The sequence below is a fragment of the Hypanus sabinus genome, chromosome 3 (assembly GCF_030144855.1).
Source record: "Hypanus sabinus isolate sHypSab1 chromosome 3, sHypSab1.hap1, whole genome shotgun sequence".
Classification (NCBI taxonomy): Eukaryota; Metazoa; Chordata; class Chondrichthyes; order Myliobatiformes; family Dasyatidae; genus Hypanus; species Hypanus sabinus.
Window position 1 is genome coordinate 35,588,079 of NC_082708.1, and position 25,850 is coordinate 35,613,928.

A 25,850-nucleotide genomic window follows, 5' to 3' on the forward strand; every position below is an offset into this window, starting at 1 on the left:
TATGGACTCACTTTCAAGGACTCTTTATCTCGTGTTGTCAATATTTATCATTGATTTATTATTACTTCCATTTTCCTTGTTTGTTCCAAGGTTGTCAAGCTGAGGAATGGTAGCGGGACAAGCTCCCACTACCTAAAAGTGTTCCTCACGGCATGCACCTCAAATAGCCTCTGACAACCAGGTCCAACTCCTGGCCTTCTCATGTGGCTCAGCCTCTAAGCCCGGCGGTACTGTTTCTACTGACAGGAGAAGGGGCGAAGGCAGGTCCTGGCGCCTTAAAACCTGTGCTTCGGGTAGATGGAGCTTGTCAGCCTGGGAAGGCAGTCCATCTAAGAGAGGGAAAACTCTGATTTCAAATCTCCACTGCCTTGCACCCATACCCACTCATGGGAAAGGCTTCAGGAGTAAACCCTGAGGACAAATCTGGAGCTGGAGTCACTAAGGCAGTCTGACGTTGCCTTCAACCTCGTTCTGGCAACTCCTGTGATGACACTGGTGTCAAGCTGTATCGGCCCTTGCCCTTCCCTTGGACAACATCAGTGTCGTGGAGAGGAGAGACTTGTTGCATGGGCAACTTCTGGTCTTCCATACAACCTTGCCTAGGCCTGTGCCCTGGAAATCATTCCAGGCACAGATCCATGGTCTCATGAGACTAACGGATGCCACCATTTGCACTACTTGCTGTCCTTTGTACATTGGTTGCTTGTCTGTCCTATTGGGTGTGGTCTTTCACTGATTCTCTTGTGTTTCTTAGATTTATCGTGCACGGCCTCATGAAAACGAATCTCAGGGTTACATATGTTTAACATGTATGTACTTCAAGAATAAATTCACTTTGGAATTTGAATATTAACTATAATGGTTCATTTGTGATATATAGGAGGCTCAGCTCATTCCAAGCAAACAAATGGGCAATAAGCAAAAGCAGATGCTGCCACACCAGTACTAGGTATTTTTATAAATTGTGTTTAGCGGAGTTACCCAAGCAAAATAAATTGACAGGAGCATCATCACATATGATATCATGCTATATGAGATTATAAAATAGATAACTAAAAACTTAGGCAAAGAGATAGAAAAGAAGAAAGCTGTATACTCAGGTGAAGACATTTACATTGAATAGGTTAGGACTGTATTCCTTAGAACATTGAAGATTGAGAGGAGATTTGATTAAGGTATACAAAATTATGAGTGGTATAGGTAGGGTAAATGCAAGCAGGCTTTTTCTACTGAGGTTGGGTGGGATCACAACTAGAGATCATGGGTTAAGGGTGAAAGGTGAAAAGTTTAAGGGTCACATAAGAGGAAACTTCTTCGCTCAGAGGCTCATGAGAGTCTGGAATGTGTTGCCAGAATGAGCACTGAATGCGAGTTCAATTTCAATGTTTAAGTTTGGATAGGTACATTGATAGTGGGGGTATGGAGGGCTATGGTTGCAGTGTAGGTCAACGGGAGAAGGCAGTTTAAATGGTTCAGCAAGGATTAGACAGGGTAAAGGGCATGTATCTGTGCTTGTCTCTATGACTCCATGACTCTACATGGAAATTCAAAGTTTGGGGCCAACATTGCTAAAATGATGATTTAATTAAAATTGGAGATGTACAAAATCTCAGATTTAAAACAATAAGTATAGGAGGATCAAAATGCTAAAGGAAATGAGACAACATAAGTAAGACCATGAAGGGAGATGAAAATCTAAGCAAATACTTAATCAGGGGTCAAAGTAGGGCAGCAAGCACAAGATGACATGTGAATAGAATTTAAGACAGTCAAAAGAGCACTGAATGATCTCAGATACATAAAGGCAATGATAAGATTGGCCTATTAAAAATCACATGGAATAGTCTGTAATCAGTCTTTAGGAAGGACTTCAGCAAAAGATGCACTGGAGCAAGAGATACAAGTCTAGTTATTTTATAGAGATGGACATAGCTGGACAGACATGCTATAGATGTGTGGTGTAGATTCATCAAGGGATGAAATATGACACTCAATCTGGTCCTTCTTACACAACCAACATACAGGGATAGAGTGAGGAGTGATCTACTAGGGAACACAGCTTATGCGTTGTATTACCAATATTTTGTTGCAGGAAAGTTCTGATTGTGATCATTAAGGATATCCATTACATCAAAAATTCAGATATTTCACTCAAGATTATAACACAATGAACTAAACCCTCCAGCTCAAAAATTTAAACTAACTGCTTAAGAAGTTTTCTCTCTTTCACAAAGTTGTGACTTGAAGATATCAATGTGTGAAGCTTCTGTATTTTTAAATGATTAAAAATCAATGGAAAACAAAGTAAATTTATTATCAAGATACATATATGTCACCATTTACAACCATGACATTCATCTTCTTTTGGGAATACACAGTAAATCCAAGAATCAATAAAAGACCACACCCAACAGGATGGACAAACAATCAAATGTGCAAAGGACAACTGCAAATATGAAATATAAATAATAACAACAATGATAAATAAAAAATAAGCATTAAATATCAAGAACATGAGATGAAGAATCCTTGAAAGTGAGTCCATAGGTTGCGGAGACAGTTCAGTGATAGGGAAGTGAAGTTGAGTGAAGATATCCTCACTGGTTCAAGAGCCTGATGGTTAAGGGGTAATAACTGTTATGGAACCTGGTACTGTGGGTCCTAAAGGTCCTGTATCTTCTTCCTGATGGCAGTGGCAAGAAAATAGCAAGATCTGCATCAGGGTCCTAGATGAAAGATGATGCTTTCCTGCAATAGCACTCCTAGTGGATGTGCTCAGTGGTGGGGAGGACTTTACCCATGATGGACTGAGCAATATTCACTACATTTTGTAGGATTTTCTGTTCAAGGGCATTAGTGTTTCCATACCTGATTGTTATGCAACCAGTCAATAAACTCTCCATACATCTACAGAAGTTTATTGAAGTTTTATATGTCATGCCAAAGCTTCGCTAATTTCTAAGAAAGTAAAAGCACTGCTGTGCTTTCTTCGTAATTGTACTTGCACATTGGACCCATGACAGATCTGAAATGCTAGCACCAAGGAATTTAAAGTTTTTGATCCTCTTCACTTCTGATCAACACTGGCTCATGAACCTCTGGTTTCCTCCTCCTAAAGTTAATAATCAGCTTCTTGGTATTGCTGACATTAAGAGACATTATTGTTAAGACATTACTCAGCTAGAATTTCATTCTCCCTCCTATACACCAAATGATTGTGGTCAAAATCAATGGTGTAGTCAGCAAACTTAAATATGGCATTGGTACTGCGCTTAGCCTCACAGTCATCAGTATAAAGCGTGTAGAGCAGGGAGCCACACAGACAGCTTAGTAGCGCACTTGTGTTATTGGAGATTGTGAAGGAGATGTTGTTGCCAATCTGAAGTGACTTTGGTCTGCAAGTGAGGGGGTAATAATGTTGAAAGCCAAGCTGTAGTCAATGAAGAGCATCCTAATGCATGCACCTTTGCTGTCCAGATGTTTCAGGGTTGAGAGAAGAGCTAATGACATGGCATCTGCTGTGGACCTGCTGTGCCGGTGGGCAAATTGGAATGCATCAAAATCACTTCTGAGTCAGAAGTAGATATGTTTCATCTAAGTACTTCAGCACAGTGGATGCAAGTGCTATTGGACAATAGTCATTAAGGCAGACTACCATTTTCTTCTTAGGCACTGGTATACTTAAAGCATGTTTGAAGCATAATGGTACCTCATACTGCCAAAGCAAGATGTTAAAGATATTGGTGAATACTCTAGCCAAGTAACAATATCTCTTTCACAATCTCTATTTGCAGAAGTGCACCGCAAGGCTATATGCTTAGCCCCCTGTTCTAATCGGTTTATACTTATGACTGTGAAGCTAAACATAGCTCCAATGCCAATTCCAGTCAAGATGGCACCTGCGCACAAACTCCTTTGGTTACATCTTCTGAATAGATCATGAAACCATACTTTACTTCTTTTATATATGTTATGTTTGTTTTTCAACTTGAATGTGATTCTGGAACTGTTGGAGCCTGTGATTTGCTGCTCGGAGATCGTTTGGGTATTTCAGGGCTCTACAATCTCCCAGAGAATTCTGGGAGACTGAGGCAGTATGCACAAACACCATGATGAGAAGACTCCATTTCACCAATTAAAGCTTCCATTGGTCGCTGATCAATGCAACAGGGGAGATTGAAACATCAAGGCAAATGTGGAAAATGAGCACCGGCTGCCTGCCTTTTGATTGCTGGAGGATCACTCTGCTACAGAGAGGGGAGACTGCCTTTTGATCACTGGTGGGAACGCTCTGCTCCAGGGAAGGGAAGCTGTCTTCTGATCACTGGTGGAATCACTCTGCCACACAGAGGGGAGACTGCCTTTTGATCGCTGGGGGATTGCTGTGCTGCAGAGAGGGGAGACTGCCTCTGTGCCAGGGAATGTTACCTGGGTACTCTGTGTCTTACATATGCACTTGAACTATAGACTATTTTCAGTCTTATAGTTTTTGTATTATTCTGTGTTTTTCACCTGATCTTTCTCATTTTTTTTTGTGTGCGGGGAGGGGGATTTAGGGGTCGATGTAGCTGTTCCGTTTTTGTTTGTTTTTTTTGTGCAGGGAGCAGGGATTTGGGGGTTGATGATTGTACTATCGTTCCTTTCTTTCTTGGTTTCGTGGCCATCTGGAAAAGAATTTCAGAGTTGTATACTTTGATAATAAATGAGCTTTTGAATTTTTGAACCTTTGAACACTCAGCCAGGTACTCAATCTGGGCTGGATGCTTTTCATGGGTTCACACTCCTGAAGAATGCTCTCACATCGGCCTCAGAGACTGAAATCACATGGTCACTGGGTGTCGTGGGAGTTCGTGAAGATCTCTCCACTTTTGATGGTCATATGAGCATAGAGACCAATGAGTTCATTTGGAAGTGAAGCCCTGTCATCATCTATGTCACTTGCTTTTATATTGTAAGAGGTAATAGCATTCAAGCCCTGCCACAACTGTCATGCAACCCCAAGTGACTAAACTTTGGTCTGGAATTGCGACTTCACACGTGAAATGACTTTCTGGCTTCTTGTATCTTTCTTGGTCGCCAGACCTGAATGCTATTGATCTGGCCCTCAGCAGACTGTGGATCTCAGAGCCCATCCAGGGATTCCGGCTGGGGAAGACTCTGAATGATTTGAACACTACTGTCTTAATAAACTATGTGACAACAGTGGTATATTCATTCACGTCCTCTGAGGAATCCTTGAACACAGCCCAGTCCGCAGTTGCTCCTCTATTTCCCGCAAACACCTCTTTGTTGTCTCTGCAGCTTTTCTCTTGAAGCTTTTGCCTGAACGCAGGTAAAAGAAGGACAGCCAAGTGATCAGATTTCCCACAATTTTGTCTAGGCATGGCATGGTAGACAATCCTAATTGTAGGATAGCACTGGTCTAGTATACACAAAGTACACTTCAGATGCTGTGGTGAAAGTAACATGTACAACAAGCTGGAGGAACTCAGCAGGTCAGGCAGCATCCGTGGATATGAGCAGTCAACGTTTTGGGCCGAGACCCTTCATCATGATGAAGGACAGTCCTGACGAAGGGTCTCGGCCCGAAACGACTGCTCATTTCCACGGATGCTGCCTGACCTGCTGAGTTCCTCCAGCTTTTTGTACGTGTTACTAGTCTAGTATGTTGGGACCCTGGTGCTGCAGTTATATGCTGCAGAGATTTCTTCAAACAAACCTGATTGAAATCCTTAATTATAATTTGAAATGCATTTGGGTGGCAGTTTCTTGTTTCATGATGGCAGCATTCAATATCCTAAGTGCCTGCTTAATGATGTCTTTTGGTGGTATGTAAACTGCAGTCAGGATCACGGAGAACTTCTCTTGGTAAGGAGAATGGTTGACACTTAATCTTTGGATGTTCCAGGTCAGCAGTACAAGAGTGTGACAAGTCCAAGACAGCTGTGTTCGAGCACTACAGAGAGTTTATTGTGAAACACAGACCCCCACTTTTTGCCTTCTCTGAATTAGCAGTTCGGTCAATCCTATGCACCAAGAAGCCCCTGGATCTGATTGCTGAATCCAATGTATTCAGGGTGAGCCATGTTTTCATAAAAGAGAGAATGTAGCAATTCCTCATTTCCTTCTGCAAGTGGAATCTTGCACTCAGGTCCTCAATCTTGTTCTCCAGCATTTGCTAACAAGATGCTGGGTAGAACTTCCATTGCTTGGCTTTCCAGCCTGGCTTGTAGTCCTCCTCTCCTCCCTCTCTTCAGGCAATGGTGATGTATCTTCATCCACCTAAAAGTGCCATACCTACATGCCTAAGCGTTAAGTCAGCCATGTTCTTCAGGAAAATTACAGGCTGCTGATTGTAATGAGTGTAATTCAGAAGAGGTATGTTTAGAAGTTCTGTAATCAGCCTGCAACATGTTGCCATGGTTCACCGGTGCCATCTTATTAATCATGGATAATTAAGGATATTCATTATCATGGATTATTTATCCACAACCAAAGACCACAAGAATATTGTCCTGAAGAAGGGTCTTAGCACAAAATGTTGACTGTTCAGTCATTTCCATAGATGCTGCCAGACATAGAAACAGAAAATCTACAGCACATTACAGGCTCTTCAGCCCACAATGTTGTGCTGACCATGTAATCGACTCTAGAAGCTGCCTCGAATTTCCCTACTGCAAAGCCCTCTATTTTTCTAAGTTCCATGTACCTATATAAGAGGCTCTTAAAAGACCTTATTGTATACACCTCTACCACCTTTGCTGGCAATGCATTCCATGCATCCACCATTCCCTGTGTGAAATGCTGATCTCTGACATCCCCTCTGTACCTACTTCTAAGCACCTTAAAGCTATGCCCCCTTGGGTTAGCAATTTCAGCCTTGGGAAAAGGCCTCGGGCTATCCACACAATCAATGCCTCTCATCAACTTATACACCTCTATCAGGTCACCTCTCATCCTCCGTCGATCTAAGCAGAAAAGACCAAGTTCACTCAACCTTCTCTCATAAGGCATGCTTTCCATTCCAGAAAACATCTTTATAAATCTCCTTTTCACTCTCACTATAGTATCCACATCCTTCCTGTAATCAGGTGACCAGAAATGAACACAGTACTCCAAGTGGGGTCTAATGTCTTATGATTAACATTACCTCATGGCTCTTGAACTCAACCCTACGACTGATGAGGGCCAAGACACCATACAACTTCTTAACGACACTGTCAACCTGAGCAACAGCTGAGTATCTTATGGACATGGACCCCAAGATTTTGCTGATCCTCCACACTGCCAAAAGTCTTAACATTAATATTATATTCTGTCCTCAAATTTGATCTACCAAAATGAACCACTTCAAACTTATCTGAGTTGAACTCCATCTGCCACTTCTCAGCCCAGTTCTGCATTCTATCAATGCACATTACAACCTCTGACAACCCTCCAGAACACCCCCAACTTTTGTATCATCAGCAAACTTCCTAACCCAACCTTCTACTTCCTCATCCAGGTCATTTATAAACATCACCAAGTGGAGGGGTCCCAGAACAGATCCCTATTCCATCCAGAATACAAAGTATCCACAACCACACTTTACCTTCTGTCTCCTTGGATCCCATGCCTCATTACTTTTCGAATGAGCCTCGCATGGGGAACCTTATCAAATGTTTACTGAAATTCATATACACTACATCCATTGCTCTACCTTCATCAATGTGTTTGTTACATCCTCAAAGAATTTAATCAGGTTCGTAAGGCATGATCTGTCCTTGACAAAGCAATGCTGACTATCCCTAATCAGATTATGTCTCTCCAAACGCTCATAAATCCTGCCTCTCAGGATCTTCTCCAACAACTTGCCCACCACTGAAGTACGACTCACTGGTCTATAATTTCCTGGATTCCTGCTGAGTTCCTCCAGCATTTGTGGGAGTTGCTTTGGACTTCCAGAATCTGCAGAATTTCTCATGTTTAAGAGAATTAAGTGTCACTGTGAAAACTTTACACTGTTCTTTTATATATACAGTATGCTTGACATGTGCTTCTTTCATGTGCAAGAGATAATACATGAAAAAAGCATGGCAAATTTGCATTAGTTGGCAGAGAAGTAATTTTTGATTGATGTATAAATTTTCCTGAGTAGAAAAATCATTTTTCTGAAAGTAAATGCAACATAGAAACAGATGTGGCATTAGTACAGTTAATCATTAGAAAACACAATTCTACAAAAAGAAAATGAAGCGACATATAACTACTAACAACGTTTCATTGTAATACACATATGCAAAAACCATTCACTGTTACTAATCAGTTCACTAATTCAACCTATTGTTGCAGACTGGCTATCAAATGCCTGTGTGCACAAATATAATCAAAAGGAAAAAAAGATTTGCAAATATGAAAAATATATTTCCTCATTACATAAAAAATATTGTGGCAAATATGACCCTGGGTTTGCTAAGCATGAATCCACGTAAGGAAAACGTGATTTCATTGTTGATTCACCAATGAGTACCAAAACTACTTCTTTTCTTCTCCCCTCCAGAATTTGCATGCTATTGATTTGCATCAAATCAAGGATGAAAATGAAGTGAAAATACAAATGAAAATCTTTGCATTTTGACGACATATAACATCTATATTCTAGATTAAATAATTGATACATGGAGCTGAAACTTTCAGATCTAACTGTCTAAGTGGGTTTATGTTCAAAACAGCTACTTGCACACATATTCTCAATATTAGCACCAGTCCCTTCAATTCATCTTTAATGACTTCTTGCACAAATTCAAATGTCGGATATGTAGAGATGACATAGCATTTCTCTTATAATCAGCAATTTTCACATCAGTCAGTTTTTCAAGTTGGGCAATATGCTTGCTTCTTCCATTTTCTTTTGTAATGCTCTTTGCTGGCTATAACCCTGACTACGAGGACTGGTTTATCTCTTTCATCAATTATACTGAATGAAAAACTGGAAGCAGACATGATGAGGCACTATTTCTCACTGGTAGCAAACCCATTTTTCAATGAAACTCCATTTGGAGTGGTGAGATAGGGGAGGGGATGGTGCTGGTATTGCAACCTACTCCTTACTAGTAAAAAAAACATTATGCCAGTCTTGATGAAGGGCCACTGCATTCCTCCAGCATTTTGTGCATGGTTTTAGATTCAAGCATTTGCAGTCTCGCTTGAGTATGCACATTATTCCTGCTACTAGCGGCATAAATGTTCTTAAAACGATCTTGGCTATGCAAATTTCATTAACTTAATTTCAAAATTCAAGGAAGAATTGCAAAGAATAAGGGAGCAAGAATAACATAATAATTATTTTTTTTAAAAAGCAACATTCAGTAAGCAGAAAATTACTACCTAATATCACATAAAAGGCTTGGAGTAGGTGAAAGACAATGGTAAAACCCTAATCAAGACTGTTATTAAGGGAAGTAGAGTTTGATAAGTCTATTTGAAATATTTGATGGCAGGAAGGGGGAAATTCAATGACAGACACATTTGTATTTTCAAAAATCATTTAATAAGGTGTCACATGAAAGGCTTTTGCTGTTCAAATTGAATAATATGGTTTCTTTAGATATATATAGAGAAAGAGTGTGGCTAATGCATGGGACCTCCAAAGAATGAGGCTCAGTAATTAGTACGAGGAAGCAACAAAATACATTAATGCTATACTGTATTTTTTGTGTCAGGTCTCACTGTGTAGGACAGTGTGAGTATCCAGAAGATATGAGATCAGCAAGTTTCAAAAAGCTTTGAAAAGCATGTAAAAATACTAATCATGAGGGATAAAGTTCAAAGTTCATTTATTATCAAAGTATGTAGAGTATACCACATGCAACCTTGAGGATCACCTTCTTACAGACAGTAACAAAACAAAGAAACACAATAGAATTCATTATAAAAACATACCACAAAGGCAGTCAAACATCAGTTGTGCGAAAAGGAAAGAACATATCATGCTATAAACCTATAAAAATAACAAACAAATAATCCACAGAACATGAACTGCAGAGTCCCTGAAAATAAATCACAGCCACAGAGCTAGTTCAGTGCTGAGGTGAGTGCCGATGTTTGCAGAGTCAGTTCGATGCTAAGGAGAATAAAGAGTGGTGAGCTGAACATAAGTTGACCCTTCGCCCTCAGCCTCGACGCTTTAATCTTTTTAAGATGGATGAGCGCTTAAATCAGCAAACTATCAGTTCATCATCCACTCTTGGGCCTGGGCCCCACCACTTTCACCTGGCCCTCACTGGTCGAAGTTTTTCAAAGCTTACTAAATTTCATGGTTGCGCCAGTGGATTGGGGAATTACAAAATGTGTTGCTTTTAATTTAATGGAGGAAGGTAAAAGGCAGAAGTCTTTGGGTTCAATTCTTCAATCTGAAAGTGGCAACACAGGTAGATAGGGTGGAGAAGAAGACATGTAATATGCTTTCCTTCATAGATTAGGGCACAGAATATACAAGTTAGGACATTATTTTGAAACCATACCACGGAGTATTATGTGAAGTCCTGGTTGCCGCACTACAAAAAGATGTGATCGGACTGGAGAGACTAAAGAGGAGATTTACTAGGATTAGAGGATTTTAATTTGGGGAGTCATTGGATAGGCTAGATCTGCTCCCAGGAGCAAAGGAGGCTGAAGGGTGACATGATAGAGGCATATAAAATTATAGGAAGAATAGATAGGGAAAATCGTTAGTCTTTATCCCATGCTAAGGTAATCTATTAACAGGTTTAAAAAGAGAGGAAAGAGTTTTATAAGGGATTTGAAGGGAATTTTTATTTACATACAGAAGGAGCTTAACACCTGAATCTCACAGGCAGAAAAGATGGCTGAGTCAGGTACCATCATTATGCTTAAGAGGCATTTATTCATGCACTTAAATAGGCATAGAAGGATATAAGCCTAGTGAGAGCAAATCTGATACTGGAGATGGGTATAATGGACAGCATAGGAATTTTAGTGCTGTACAACGTAGTTTAACATCCATTATTGACAACATGCTTGAGTCAATGATGGAAGAAGAATCACAAATATTTTAGAAAAGTTTAATTTAATCAAACCTTGTCAACATGATTTCATGAAAATCAAGTCAAGTTTAATAAGTTTAGACAATAGACAGTAGACAGTAGGTGCAGGAGTAGGCCATTCGGCCCTTCTAACCAGCACCACCATTCACTGTGATCATGGCTGATCATACACAATCAGTACCCTGTTCCTGCCCTCTCCCCATATCCCTTGACCCTGCTATCTATAAGAGCTCTATCTAACTCTCTCTCGAATGCATCCAGAGACTTGGCCTCCACTGCCTTCTGGGCCACATATCCACCACTCTCTGGATGCCATTTAGCATTTCTGTTCTAAATGGCCTACCCCTTATTCTTAAACTGTGGCCTCTAGTTCTGGACTCACCCATCAGCGCGAACATGCTTCCTGCCTCCAGTGTGTCCAATCCCTTAATAATCTTATATGTTTCAATCAGATCCCCTCTCATCCTTCTAAATTCCAGTGTATACAAGCCCAGTCGCTCCAATCTTTCAACATATGATAGTCCCGCCATTCCGGGAATTAACCTTGTGAACCTACGCTGTACTCCCTCAATAGCAAGAATGTCCCTCCTCAAATTTGGAGACCAAAATTGCACACAATACTCCAGGTGGGGTCTCACCAGGGCCCTGTACAGCTGCAGAAGGACCTCTTTACTCCTATACTCAATTCCTCTTGTTATAAAAGCCAGCATGCCATTAGCTTCCTTCACTGCCTGCTTTACTTGAGTTACTTGATGATATAATATGCAAAATAGATGAAGTGGAACAGCAGATGTTGTGTATTTGGACTTACTAAAGCCATTGACATGGTGTCATGTTAAAAGTTAATGCACAAGTTAAGATTTCATGATATTGGATGAATTGTTAGTACAGATTGAAAACTGGTTAACATAGAGAAAACAGTTAGAATAATTGAGCAACTCAGCAGGCAGCATCCATACAAAAAAAGTAGAGTTAACGTTTCAGGTCAAGACCCTTCGCCAGGCCTAGAGGAAAAATGGTGAGTAGATTTAAAAGTTGTGGGGAAGGGAGAGAGAAACACAAGGTAATAGGTGAAACCGGGAGGGGTGAAGTAAAGAGCTGGGAAGTTGATTGGTGAAGGAAATACAGGGCTGGTGAAGGGGGAGTCTGATAGGGAAGGACAAAAGGCCAAAGAAGAAAGAAAAGGGGTGGGGGGAGAGCACCAGAGAAAGGTGATGGGCAAGCAAGGAATAAAGGTGAAAGAGAGAAAAGGGGATGAGGAGTGGTGGGGTGGGGGGCATTACCAGAAGTTCAAGAAATCGATGTTCATGCCATCAGATTGGAGGCTGCCCAGACGGAATACAAGGTGTTGCTCCTCCAACTGATGAATTGGAAGAATGGGCAAAGAAGTGGCAAATGGAATATAGTGGTGGGAAATGTATGATAATGAATCAGGTGCAGAGGGACTTAGGAGTCCTCATTCAAGACTCCCAGAAGGTTAATTTACAGGTTGAGTCTGTGGTAAAGAAAGCAAATGCAATATTGGTATTTATTTCAATGGGAATAGAATATAAAAGAAGATAATGTTGAGGCTTTATAAGACACCAGCCAGGCCATATTTGGAGCATTGTCAACAGTTTTGGGCCCCATATCTCAGAAAAGATGTGTTGTCACTGGAGAGAATCCAGAGGAGGTTCACAGGGATGATTCCAGGAATGAAGGGGTTAACATATGAGGAGCATTTGGCAGCTTTGGGCCTGTGCTTACTGAAATTTACAAGAATGTGGGGGGATCTCATTGAAACTTACTGAATGTTGAAAGGACTAGATAGGGTGGATGTGGAGAGGATGTTTCCTTTGCTGGGGGTATCCAGAACGAGAGGACACAGGCTCAGAATTGAGGGACGTCCTTTTAGAACAGAGGCCAGCAGGATTTTTTTAGCTAGAGAGTACTGAATCTGGGGGATACTCTGCCACAGACTGCAGTGGAGGTTAATTCTATGGTATATTTAAGGAGGAAGTTGGTAGTTTCCTGAACAGTTAGGGCATCAAAGGATATGGTGAGAGGGTAGGTGTATGGGTTTGAGTGGGATCCAAGATCAGCCATGATGGAATAGCAGAGCACACTCAATGGGCTGAATGGCCTAATTCTACTCCTATGTCTAGTGGTCTTAACAAACAATACACTGGAGAAACAAGCAATAGTTTTGGGAGAAAAGGAATGCAAGGATTCAACCGAACTTCAACAATTCCTGAGGACACTGGAACTCCGCAACAGGATAAAGATATGTTGAGTCATTAAGTGAAAAACTTAGCAAAAGGACTTAATTTTGTAGGAAAGAATGAGGTCATGCACTTGAGGAAGAAGGATCAACTTGCAGGTTATTATCTAAGGGTTTTGAAAATGAGTAAAGAGCAGAAGGATCTAGATGTACTTGTAAATGAATCATAACAAAATGATGGGCAACTACAAAATGTAGTTTAGCCTTTGAAATCAAGTGGGTTGGAATTTAGAAATGGAGATGTTTTTGTACAATACACAAGTTGTTGGTAATGTATCTGAATTCCCTTACCCAAGAAAGAATATAATAGCACGAAAGACAGTGCAAAATATATTCACCAGGCTAATTCCTTGGATGAGAGGATCTCCCTTCCAAGAGAAGCTAAGCAGGTTGAGTCTGTATTCTGTGCAGTTACAAATAATGATGGATGATCTTATTGGAGTATATAAAGTCCTAAGGAAGAATGACCAGGTAGACATTTAAGGCGTTTTGAAGAGTGAGACAATCTCTAAAAAATATACATAAAGTGTCAAGACAACAAATGGGGCAGTTAAAACTGAGGTAGGCAGAAACTTTTTTCACAGAGGGTAGAGAATCTCGAGAATCTTCTGCCTTAAGAATTGCCCAGGCTAGCTTTATAGAAGTATTTATGGTAGAGGCAGATAATTGTTTGAAAGGTTGGGGGATTCAGGGCTCTGGATATCTAGCACAGAAAGGGAGTTGAGGCCTGGGGTATATCAGCCATGATTATATGGAATGGCAGAGAAGGCCAGAGGGATCAAGTAGCCTATTACAGCAACTATTTTCTTACATTCTTGTACATTTCATTTATTTGTGTTCTTCTCACCTGTAGAGTGACAGCTATTTAATACATCCACAACTAAATTAATGTTTTACATTCACAAGAGCCATGAGCCTTGGGGACAAAGCAAGAAGATGCCATTGTGTTAGACCAACCATGATTTAAATGAAGATTGGATAAAGCTTAAGTCATTATAGAAACTTAATTCTTTTCCTTCAGTTATTATTGAACACATAAACCAGAATTCAATATAATATTATGTTAAGCAACACACATAAAATGATAGAGGAACTCAGCAGCTCAGGCAGCATCCATGGAAAAGATTAAACAGTCGACATTTTGGGTGGAGACCCTTCTTCATGAAATAATGTTGCTTCCTGATCTAAGTGAATGTGGATAAAGTAGATAGGTACTACAAATATAACTAAAATGCTTGGGGGCATGTAAATGACCCAAAAGTATGAGAAAGTAAATATCCTTTTATAAAAAATTAATTTCCTTAAAGATTAATATGGCATGGTGGTTCTGTTTATTTACATCAGTTACTTTGCAGCGCATGGTAGCAAGATATGGGATCATGTTCATGTTCCTCCACATTTATTTAGTTATCATGAAAATGTATACAAATATATTGACCACAACTTGGAAAGAAAGCAAGTACTGCCTTCTTTCATATAATTCTCAATAGTCTGTTTAAAATAGCAATTAAAATATCTTCAGACTAACTGCCATTTTCAAATTGTGCAAGATGGTGTTGACTCTGCATAAGTAAAATTGATTAAAAAGAAAAGAGAAAAAGAGGTGTTTACTTTCTGAAAATGCTTCATGTAAACCTAACTTTACATTGTTCCAGATCAAAAATGTTTTAAAATTTCCTTGGTGAAATACTGTATGTGTCTTATAAGAACATGCTGGTATTACAATATATGGAATGATTCTCTGAAACATAGACTAAAGGTTGTATTTAAAGCCAAACACTAGGAAAAATCACAGTTGCAGGTTTATGTGTGTACCCAATACATGGCAGTTCATTGTCTCTAATTCTAATATTTCAAATATAGCAATTTCTGCACCAATGTGGGATTGTGAATCTATACGTGAGATATCTTTTCAAACAATTACTTCAGTTTCTGAGAGCCTTGCTATTGTTTTTATTGGTGTTATTTGGCTTTGTTGCAATACATTAATATTGCAACATAATTCAGTTAAGCAATTTGTGAAATGTTACATTTTCAACTAACTATGTGTAAAAGTAAAGATAATCTTAAAGTCCTGTTTCAAACAAATAAAAAAAACTAAATTAAAGCTTGGCAAATAAGTACAAAGGTCTACAATAAAATGTATTTTCTAAAGTTTTTTAAAGAAATAATTAAAAGTACCATCATGGGAATTTGGATTTTCATTGACTAGAAATCTGTTTAGTCTGTTCCTAACATAATTACATTTTCCTAAAGACAGATGAGGCAGCAGAAACCTAATATATTTAAAACTAATTGAAAAATTCAGTTGACCAGAAGCACAAGAGTGGGGTCTCTTAAAGGCCGTTCAAAGCTTCAGATTTTGAAGCAAAATTTTTGATGTTGTCACTCTCAATAGCCTGAATGCTTGACAGACAAACAGATCCTTCTGGCTTTCTGGCAGTTCATTTCATTGGCAGGTGGCAAACAATTAGACACACCAATTTGTGCCTCGTGATGACATTAAACCATGAAACAAAGTTGTATGTGGAGCTCAGTGATTTGTGTGAAAGCATTTCAAAAATAATACACTTTGCAGTGGCAACTCATTTCAGGCTGCCATCTCAAATTAGGTCTTTGAGCTGTGAAGATGACAGGCTTGGGCTATGTGATGCTGCTGTTCAATCTGCCTCTGAAGCCCCTGGAGATCTCTCCTCCTCCTACCAATATCATCTCATCACTCACATTCATAAATACTCTGGTGGATGAATAAATTAAAACAACATTGAGGCTCTTTACCTGTCAAAGGAATGAAACTGCATTGGAAGAATAGGTTGCGCTTCTCTTTTCACTGTAGGATCAGGATACAATACAGGTTCAGGACCGGATTCTGCATCTTCCATGGGTGCTGCAACTAGACTTTTTAAAATCTCCTTTACATTCATTCCTTTTCCTTGGCTTACACTTGATATGGATGAGGAGGGCTTTAGCACTTCAATTTGAGCATCAGCTAAACTTTCGTGCGATCTCTTTACTTCAGAGGACAAGGAAGATAGAAGTTCACTCATTGCATCTGATCTAGTAATTATTTCCAAATCAGAGCCATTCATAAGACCAGCTATTTGTTCTTCTCCAATGCCCGAATCACTATGTGGAATACAGCTATCAATCTGCATATCTTCAATTGGTGTCAGAATTTCTTTATCTTTGCTGTTCTCAGGAAAAGTAACAGGATTCTCTGCAATTGGAAACAAAATGGGACTAATCAATAGCAGATTCCAGAGTTGAATAAGGTAGCAGTCAAACCTATGATATGAACTTACAGGAAACTGCTTTTAAATATTAAATGTATTTTTGAAAGAAAAAGTAGATTTACCTAAAGTATCAATGCTTGATACTCTTAATACAGCCCAACTTCTGAAGCCCATACAAAATGAAGGGCTAACTTGTAGAAATGTGTTATCCTAAAATGACTTTTTACATGACATTGCAGAACAAAATACATAAAGTTTTAGTATTACAAATAAGCAAATCTTAACCTCTGGACAGAGTTCCTTTGTTGCATTTCTATACAATTTTAATGCCAATCAGAGATATATAGTTCTTGAATACTAGAAGTAATGAAATCAGTAGATTTGCTTGAATTTGCAAAGCTGGTGGAAAAAGTGCACTTCTCTAAGGAGAAGTGACAGGCATTACTGTCTTATAAATTGTCAAGTGCTAATGCTTAAGATAGGAAAGAATAATTAGGTTAATACTTTGCTAAAATTATTTCACAATTATAGCATCTAAGTAGACTTAGTATTAACACATAAAATACAGGGATATTTCATATAATTAACTATTGCTATTACTGGAAGTCATATTTTAAATACAACCAGTAAAATGTGTCCTGTCCATTTACTAAAGTGCCACTTTAAAACTAAATTATAAAAATTAACAGCCTTTGAAATGGAAGAAACATATGCAGAAAATACAAAACCATTGTAAATAGTAGAGTATTGCAAATTTACTTCAACGTGAAAATGCGTAAAAAGATTTTGGGAACATTTAACCCATACAAAAAAAATGCTAATTTAGCAGCTCTTCAAATTAAGAATATTTAAATGTCGTTTAACACAGAAAAGATCTGCATGCTATATACAAGACAATGTACTTTCCTTAAACAAAAATAACACAATATTTACATGATTTTTCATCTAAAATTATAATGTATTAAATTGATGGATATTAAATTTAACAATTTCCAATCTCAAGCTAGAAATTGCTTAATGATATGACATCAATGTATTAATCACATGAACATAAAAAACTTATAAAATGCTAAATCCATACCTTATCATTAAAAAATGTATTGAAAATTATTGAAAATATATTTCTCGCAGCTTATTCTCAATTTCTATCAGAATGTGAACTTAAATTCTGAGCAATTATTCACATAGGTAAACTAAACATTATTCTCAATTTCATCAAAAAAGCAGAATCATTTACAAGAATAGAGCCAAAAGATACAACATTTTAAATTGTATTTCTAAAATGTTAAATTGCAAACTTTAATTTAATTAAGCAGTATATAAAAGACTGTACAGCATGCTTTTTGTCTAGCTTTGTTATTGTACACTTTTCTATAGGACCTCATGAAAAAGGGAAACACCAATTGTTTCGGTTCCATTAACACTCAGTGGCCACCTTATTAGGTCCACTTACCTATCTGCTCGCTGATGTAAATATCAAATCAGCCATCCATATGGCAGCAACTCAATGCAATAAACATGCAGACATGAGGTTCAGTTGTTGTTCAGACCAAACATCAGAACAGGGAAGAAATGGAATCTAAATTACTTTGATTGTGGAATGATTGTTGCTGCCAGATGGGTGGTTTGAGTATCTCAGAAACTGATCTCCTGGGACTTTCACGCACAACAGTCTCTAGACTTTACAGAGAATGGTGCAAAAAAACAACAGCATTCAGTGAGCAGAAATTCTGTGGGCAAAAACACCTTGTTAATGAGAAAGGTCAGGGGAGAATAGCCAGACTGGTTCAAGCTGACAGGAAGGTAACAATAGCTCAAATAACCATACATTACAAAAGTAGTGTGCAGAAGAACCCTTCTGAATGCATAACATAGCGATCTTGAAGCGAATGAGCTACAGCAGCAGATGACCACACCAGGTTCCACTCCTGTGGCCAATTTATTATGTACAGGCCATTTGGCCCACAATTCTTGCTCAGATACCTCTTTATTAGCACCCTTTAAAGGTATTTCTGAGTCCAAACCTCAACACAAAATAATTAAATGAAGGATATGACCAAAATTAGGCCAAACACAATCAAGCAGCAATTATTTTTGTCCACATGGTGTAGCATTTCATGCACCATTCTTGGAGGCACTATATTAATATAATTCAAATGGATATTTAGATGAAACTGATTTAAGACTTAGAGACTTAAATACACATAGAAATATTTCTTGTTCTGACCAAATGATGATAGTAAATAAATATTCATCTCGAAAAACTTCCTGAGATACAGATGTGGTAATGATATAGTATGTTCAATACCATAAATTGAAGAATCTGATATTTGAAGTGGAAAATTATAGCTTATTAAAAAACAAAATTAAGGTTAAAATAAAGTTTTGTTTACTGTTTAAATTCATATAAAAATTGAGAAATGGAATATTGATACTTTACAAGATTATTACTATGCGTGTCTTTTAAAGACTTAGATTTTAACATACAACACTGAAGCAATTATTTTAAAATATCTGGTAAATTGATTAAAAATCTGATGAGGTCAAACAAAAGCATTAACTAAGCTTGAATTAAAATGATCTACAGCCATAATAATATATTCTCATGAACAGGACTCGCAAATTATAAAACATCTTATTATCACAGTTTAATAATGAGTGAAAATAGTGAGCAAATTCTGTTCAATTTTTATTAAGTATCACAAATAAACAGAGATAAAAACCACTGATTCTGTTCTTAAAAATAGTCCCAAACTAACTTTCAATGAAATAATAACTAGTAAGTAACATGCTCTTAAAAAATACTAGGAGTTGCTGATATAAAGTTCATATGAAGTATCACTATATGAACATTTTTATAAATAATGAGAAACTTCTTTTTTTCTCTACACATGGGACAAACTGTCGGTTGCTGGGTGTGTTTGATTGTGAGTGTATTGGAAAAACCATAAAGGGAGATCTTTCTCATTGCCATTCTTTCTACTGCCTCTCAAATAGTTACTTAAAGAATTTTTTTTTTGGCAAAGGGCATTAACATTTTGGTGTGGTGATGTTCAATGACTTTGTAGTTAAAAGAGGTTCCTTTTCAAGAGCAAATAGTGGGTGGAGTGCAGAGGTGAGGATTGCACTTACAGGGTCTTCATGGGCCTGTAGATTTAGCTTGAATTTCCCCTGATATAGCCAGACTTTTCTGCAAGTAGGGTAGACAGAAATTCAGCTCAGTGTAAAAAAATTATTTACACATTGAATATTTACACATCTCATACAGAGCCATATGAAAAAGTGGCCATCAAGAATAAGATGTTTGTGTACCTTTGCAGTGGTATCTTTTAAGACTCATCCTATTTTGAACCTTCAGATAAAGTGTATCATCACTTCGAATGCATAACGAAATATTTCCAATTAGCAGATACCTGTACCAAGTTTGGTATATTGTATGACAAGGTACATCCAAGCATCGTGTGACCTATGTGAAGTACTTCAGTAAAGGCCACTAAATAATTCCACCTATGCACACAATATGTGAGAGGACTCAGTCTGCATTTTGTGTTCATAAAAGCAAGAACATAATTGCTTAGTATGAAACAGTAATGACTGTATTATAATGTACCAGAATATTGACAGAAAATCTGTAAAATGTTACTACTACATAAAGAGTTATTAAATATAGTACTTGATTTGATAAAATTAAGTTATATGGTATTAGATCCAGAGTCATCATCCAAATTGACTTTGGTAAAAAATAGTATACAACTTTACTATTAACAAAAATGTACAGAAAATGTATAGACATTATCATAAGTAACACAAATACTACAGATGCAAAAAGTACAAAACTTATAACGAAGAACACAGAACAGTACAGTACTGCAACGGCTCCTTCAGCCCACAATGTTGGTGTCGGGCATAACACCAAATTAAACTACTCCTTTCTGACTGCATATTCTACCTTGGAAAAAAGATTTAAAAATTAACATGATCAGATACAGACAGAAACATTGGGTCATATTAAGTTACATATTAAACACAAAGTACATTGCAGATTCTGTGGTCAAATCAACACATACAACACACTGGAGGAACTCAGCAGGTCTGACAAAGGGTCTCAGCCCAAAATGTTGACTGCTCGTTTCCATAGATGCTGCCCGACCTGCTGAGTTTCTCCAGCATGTTGTACGTGTTGATTGGGTCATATTAAGTTTGATTATAACAAAGTATTTTGTTTATCTTGCAAAATAAAAGCAACTACTACAATCTGCTTTTTAAATACCAAAAGACTATGTTTTGTTCAACTTGATATAATGTAACTTTATCAATTAAGAGAATATCTTGCTTAAGAAGCTTTGTAGAAATAATATTAGCTAAATACTAATACTGTTAAATTTAAGTGATAAAGTTTGAAGGTCACCCAACTTACAGCATGATTCAAGCAATTATATTTACTTCATATCCACATTATAAAAAGCAACAAAAATAACCAGAAACCTAGCTTCACTATTTCTGACCCTCTTAGTTATTAAGCTTATTAATTTCAAACAGTTTTCATCAGTTCTCTGTGATACTAGGTCAACTCACCATGCAAAATAAGGCTGCATGTTATCAGAACCAGAAACCTCTGGTTTTGGTTGCTTCATCAAGTTGCCAGATGTTTTTTAAAATAATTTCTATCAAATGAACTAATAAGATCACCACTAAGTTAGAGAAAAATATAAAGCACATCTGTCAGTAATATCAACTCTTCTGCAATAGCCTTATTTGTTATACCATTCACAAAAGTTCTATATAGCCATGATTTATGAAATGTGATACAGTAACTTACTGTCAGTTAAATTCATTTAATATGGCAAGCAAATTGTACCTGCACCAATGGGCACATACAACAACTATATTACTAGGTATAATTTTTGAATAGGTTAACAACTGAGATTAATGTTTCATTTCTAAATGTAATAGCATACTGAGAAACAAAAGAGAATTATTGAAAAAAATGACTGAAAAACTACACAGCTATGTATCTAAGACTTCTAGCAGATTGTTGCAATCTGGACCAATTGTGTTTCACTTCTACAGCAAAATACCTTGCCAAATCATATTTAAAGATTATAAATCAAATGTTTTTGATACATAAAATCTCACTTTTTAGAACACATGCCTAAAACAAACAAAGCCATGCGAAATGCAAAGTTGCAAAATATGTCTCAAACAATCCAACTTCATTGAGGAAAGATAAAATCTTTCAATACAAGGCACTAATGAAAATACATAATGTAAAAAACACTTGCAAAGTCAAACAATGTAGCAAATTAAACATCAAATAATAATAATTGAAAAGTATATTTTACTTAAACCATCCAGTTTCTGCAAAGCAATATCTAAATCATCATACTATAACATGTCATTTCTCATATTAAGGAATACAGCTTAGAACAGCTTCCAATTAAATGTTGATGGATCCCAGGAGAGATATTGCTTATGAGTAGTATTTGGGTGGCAGACTTACTTGGAATTCCAACAAGTCACTCAATTGTTCTAGCAGGAAGCTCATTTACTAGACCAGACTTATTAACATATGACCAATGGGTAGGAAAGAATGGATCAAACCTTACTGGACCAGACCTCCTGTCTGAAAACATGCAATAACCCACATCAAAAGGGTTTTATTGATTTACACAGGCCACTGCATGGTTAGAAATTTAAATTAATCACTAACCCAAGGGCAGAAAAACTAAGTTTAGATCATAATCCAGTAGTCCTAAATTAGTGACAGTAAGGATGGGATCTAGTGTACACCACATGTAGATGCTATGTCAGGGAAATAAAAAGCTATTTAAAATTATTGATGCAAGTGGAAACATTTTCTACTTCTCTTATGCAAATACCTTGGGAAAACAAGACACTTTGAAAATGAAACAAACGCAGCCCAATGTACATTAAGTAAAAGAGTTGAACTGTGTTTATTGCACAGCATAAAACTGATATATAAGAAATTATAGGGTATCTATAATTATAGATTGCTGAACCTCCGGCTAGGATCTTTATGTCCTCGTTATCCACGGGAATGGTACCAGAGGATTGGAGGGAGGCGAATGTTGTCCCCTTGTTCAAAAAAGGTAGTAGGGATAGTCCAGGTAATTATAGACAAGTGAGCTTTACGTCTGTGGTGGGAAAGCTGTTGGAAAAGATTCTTAGAGATAGGATGTATGGGCATTTAGAGAATCATGGTCTGATCAGGGACAGTCAGCATGGCTTTGTGAAGGGCAGATCGTGCTTAACAAGCCTGATAGAGTTCCTTGAGGAGGTGACCAGGCATATAGATGAGGGTAGTGCAGTGGATGTGATCTACATGGATTTTAGTAAAGCATTTGACAAGGTTCCACATGGTAGGTTTATTCAGAAAGTCAGAAGGCATGGGATCCAGGGAAGTTTGGCCAGGTGGATTCAGAATTGGCTTGCCTGCAGAAGGCAGAGGGTCGTGGTGGAGGGAGTACATTCAGATTGGAGGGTTGTGACTAGTAGTGTCCCACAAGGATCTGTTCTGGGACTTCTACTTTTTGTGATTTTTATTAACGACCTGGATGTGGGGGTAGAAGGGTGGGTTGGCAAGTTCGCAGACGACACAAAGGTTGGTGGTGTTGTAGATAGTGTAGGGGATTGTCGAAGATTGCAGGGAGACATTGAGAGGATGCAGAAGTGGGCTGAGAAGTGGCAGATGGAGTTCAACCCAGAGAAGTGTACACTTTGGAAGGACAAACTCCAAGACAGAATGCAAAGTAAATGACAGGATACTTGGTAGTGTGGAGGAGGAGAGGGATCTGGGGATACATGTCCACAGATCCCTGAAAGTTGCCTCACAGGTAGATAGGATAGTTAAGAAAGCTTATGGGGTGTTAGCTTTCATAAGTCGAGGGACAGGGTTTAAGAGTCACATTGTAATGACGCAGCTCTATAAAACTCTAGTTAGGCCACACTTAGAATACTGTGTCCAGTTCTGGTCACTTCACTATAGGAAGGATGTGGAAGCATTGGAAAGGGTACAGAAGAGATTTACCAGGATGCAGCCTGATTTAGAGAGTATGGATTATGATCAGAGATTAAGGGTGCTAGGGCTTTACTCTTTGGAGAGAAGGAGGATGAGAGGAGACTTGATAGAGGTGTACAAGATATTAAGAGGAATAGACAGAGTGGGCAGCCAGCGCCTCTTCCCCAGGGCACCACTGCTCAGTACAAGAGGACATGGCTTTAAGGTAAGGGGAAAGAAGTTTAAGAGAGATATTAGAGGAAGGTTTTTCACTCAGAGAGTAGTTGGTGCATGGAATGCACTGCCTGAGTCAGTGGTAGAGGCAGATGCACTAGTGAAGTTTAAGAGAATATTAGTCAGGTATATAGAAGAATTTAAGGTGGGGGGTTATATGGGAGGCAGTGTTTGAAGGTCGGCACAACATTGTGGGCCGAAGGGCCTGTAATGTGCTGTACTATTCTATGTTCTACATTCTATCTTTAAAGATACAGCTTAGAACATGCCACACAATATTCAGTACAAAAGAAGTAAATTGTGCAGCACTATTTCAGAAGCTGTGCTTATGTAATGTGAGACGAGGTTAAACATGCAACAACCATAATCAAAAAAGTAAAGTTCCTCCTCATCTCCATCCTAAATCTACTCTCCTGAATCTTGAGGCTACGTACCCTAATTCTAGTCTTACATATTAGTGGAAACATCTTTCCTGCCTCTATCTTATCTATCCCTTTATAATTTTATATGTTTCTGTAAGATCTCCTCTCATTCTTATGAATTCCAGTGAGTACAGTCCCAGGTGTCTCAACCTCTCCTCATAGCCTAACCCCCTCATCTCTGAAATCAACCTGGTGAACCTCCTCTGCACTGCCTCCAAAATCAGCATATACTTCAACAAGGAAAGGGGATCATAACTGTGCACAGCATTCCAGGTGCGGCCTTACCAGTACCCTGTACAGTTGCAGCATAACCTCCCTGCTCTTAAATTCATTTCCTCTAGCAATGAAGGCCAACATTCCATTTGCCTTCTTAACAGCCTGCTGCAGCTGCAAACCAACCTTTTGTAATTCATGCACAAGCACTCCGAAGTCCCTCTGCACAGCAGTATGCTGCAATTTTTTTACCATTTAAGTAATCTGCTCTTTCATTTTTCCTTCCAAAGTGGATGACCTCACATTTACCAACATTGTACTCCATCTGTCAGACCCTTGCCCACTCACTTAAGCAATTTAGACTCTACGTATCTTCCACTCAATTTAGTATCATCAACAAACTTAGATATGCTACACTCGGCCCCCTCTTCAAGATCGTTTATGTATATCGTGAACAGTTGCATGCCCAGCACCTACCCCTACGGCACATCGCTCACCACTGACTGCCAACCAGAGTAACATTCATGTATCCCAAATCTCTGCTTTCTATTAATTAACCAATCCTCTATCCATGCTAATACATTACCCCCAACTCCATGCATCATTATCTCATGGATAAATCTTTTATGCGGCACCGTATCAAATGTCTTCTTGAAATCCAAATAATGTCCATCTGTTCCCCTCTATCCACTGCACTCATTAGATCCTCAAAGAACTCCAGTAAGTTTGTCAAACAGGACCCGCCTTTGCTGAATTCATGCTGTGTCTACCTGATGAATTGTATTATTTCCAGATGCCTCGCTATTTCTTCTTTAATGATAGCTTCAAGTATTTTCACAACTACAAATATTAAAATAACTGGCCTTTTGCCAACATCCTTTTTTGAACACTGGTATGGCATTCGCTGTCTTCCAGTCTGCTGGGACCAGTCCAGAGTCCACAGAATTTTAGTAAATTATCACCAAAGCCTCTACTATAACTTTTGCAATTTCTTTCAGTACCCTGGGATGCATTACATCAGGACTAGGGGATTTGGCTATCTTCAAGCCAACAAGTTTTCTCAGCATTAGTGATAGCTATTGTATTGAGGTCCTCACCTCCTATCGCATCCATCACATCTTTTTTTAGCACATTAGACATATTTTCCACTGTGAAGACCGACACAAAATAGTTATTCAAAGTCTCTGCCATTTCCTCATCACCCAATATCAATTCCCCTTTCTCATCCTCCAAGGGACCTACATTCACTTTAGCCACTCTTTTCCACTTTATATAATTATAAAAAATTTAACTATCTGTTTTTATATTTTGTGCTAGTTTATTTTCATAATCTAGTTTCCCTATCTTTATTGTTCACCTAGTGCCTCTTGGTTGCTTTTTAAAGATTTCCCAATCTTCATTTTTCCACTACCCTTGGTGACTTTG

The 25,850-nt window shown here is 38.2% G+C and overlaps 1 protein-coding gene across 4 annotated transcripts in view; it reads right to left on the minus strand.

Annotated features, from left to right (window-relative positions):
* nbeaa (neurobeachin a) overlaps positions 1-25,850 on the minus strand; it is a 790,167-nt gene that overhangs the window by 419,038 nt on the left and 345,279 nt on the right. For all 4 annotated transcript variants that reach the window (XM_059964072.1, XM_059964073.1, XM_059964071.1 and 1 more), the window contains one exon: positions 16,084-16,522. In XM_059964072.1, the coding sequence (XP_059820055.1) occupies positions 16,084-16,522 (439 nt within the window). The remainder of the gene's footprint in view (positions 1-16,083; positions 16,523-25,850) is intronic.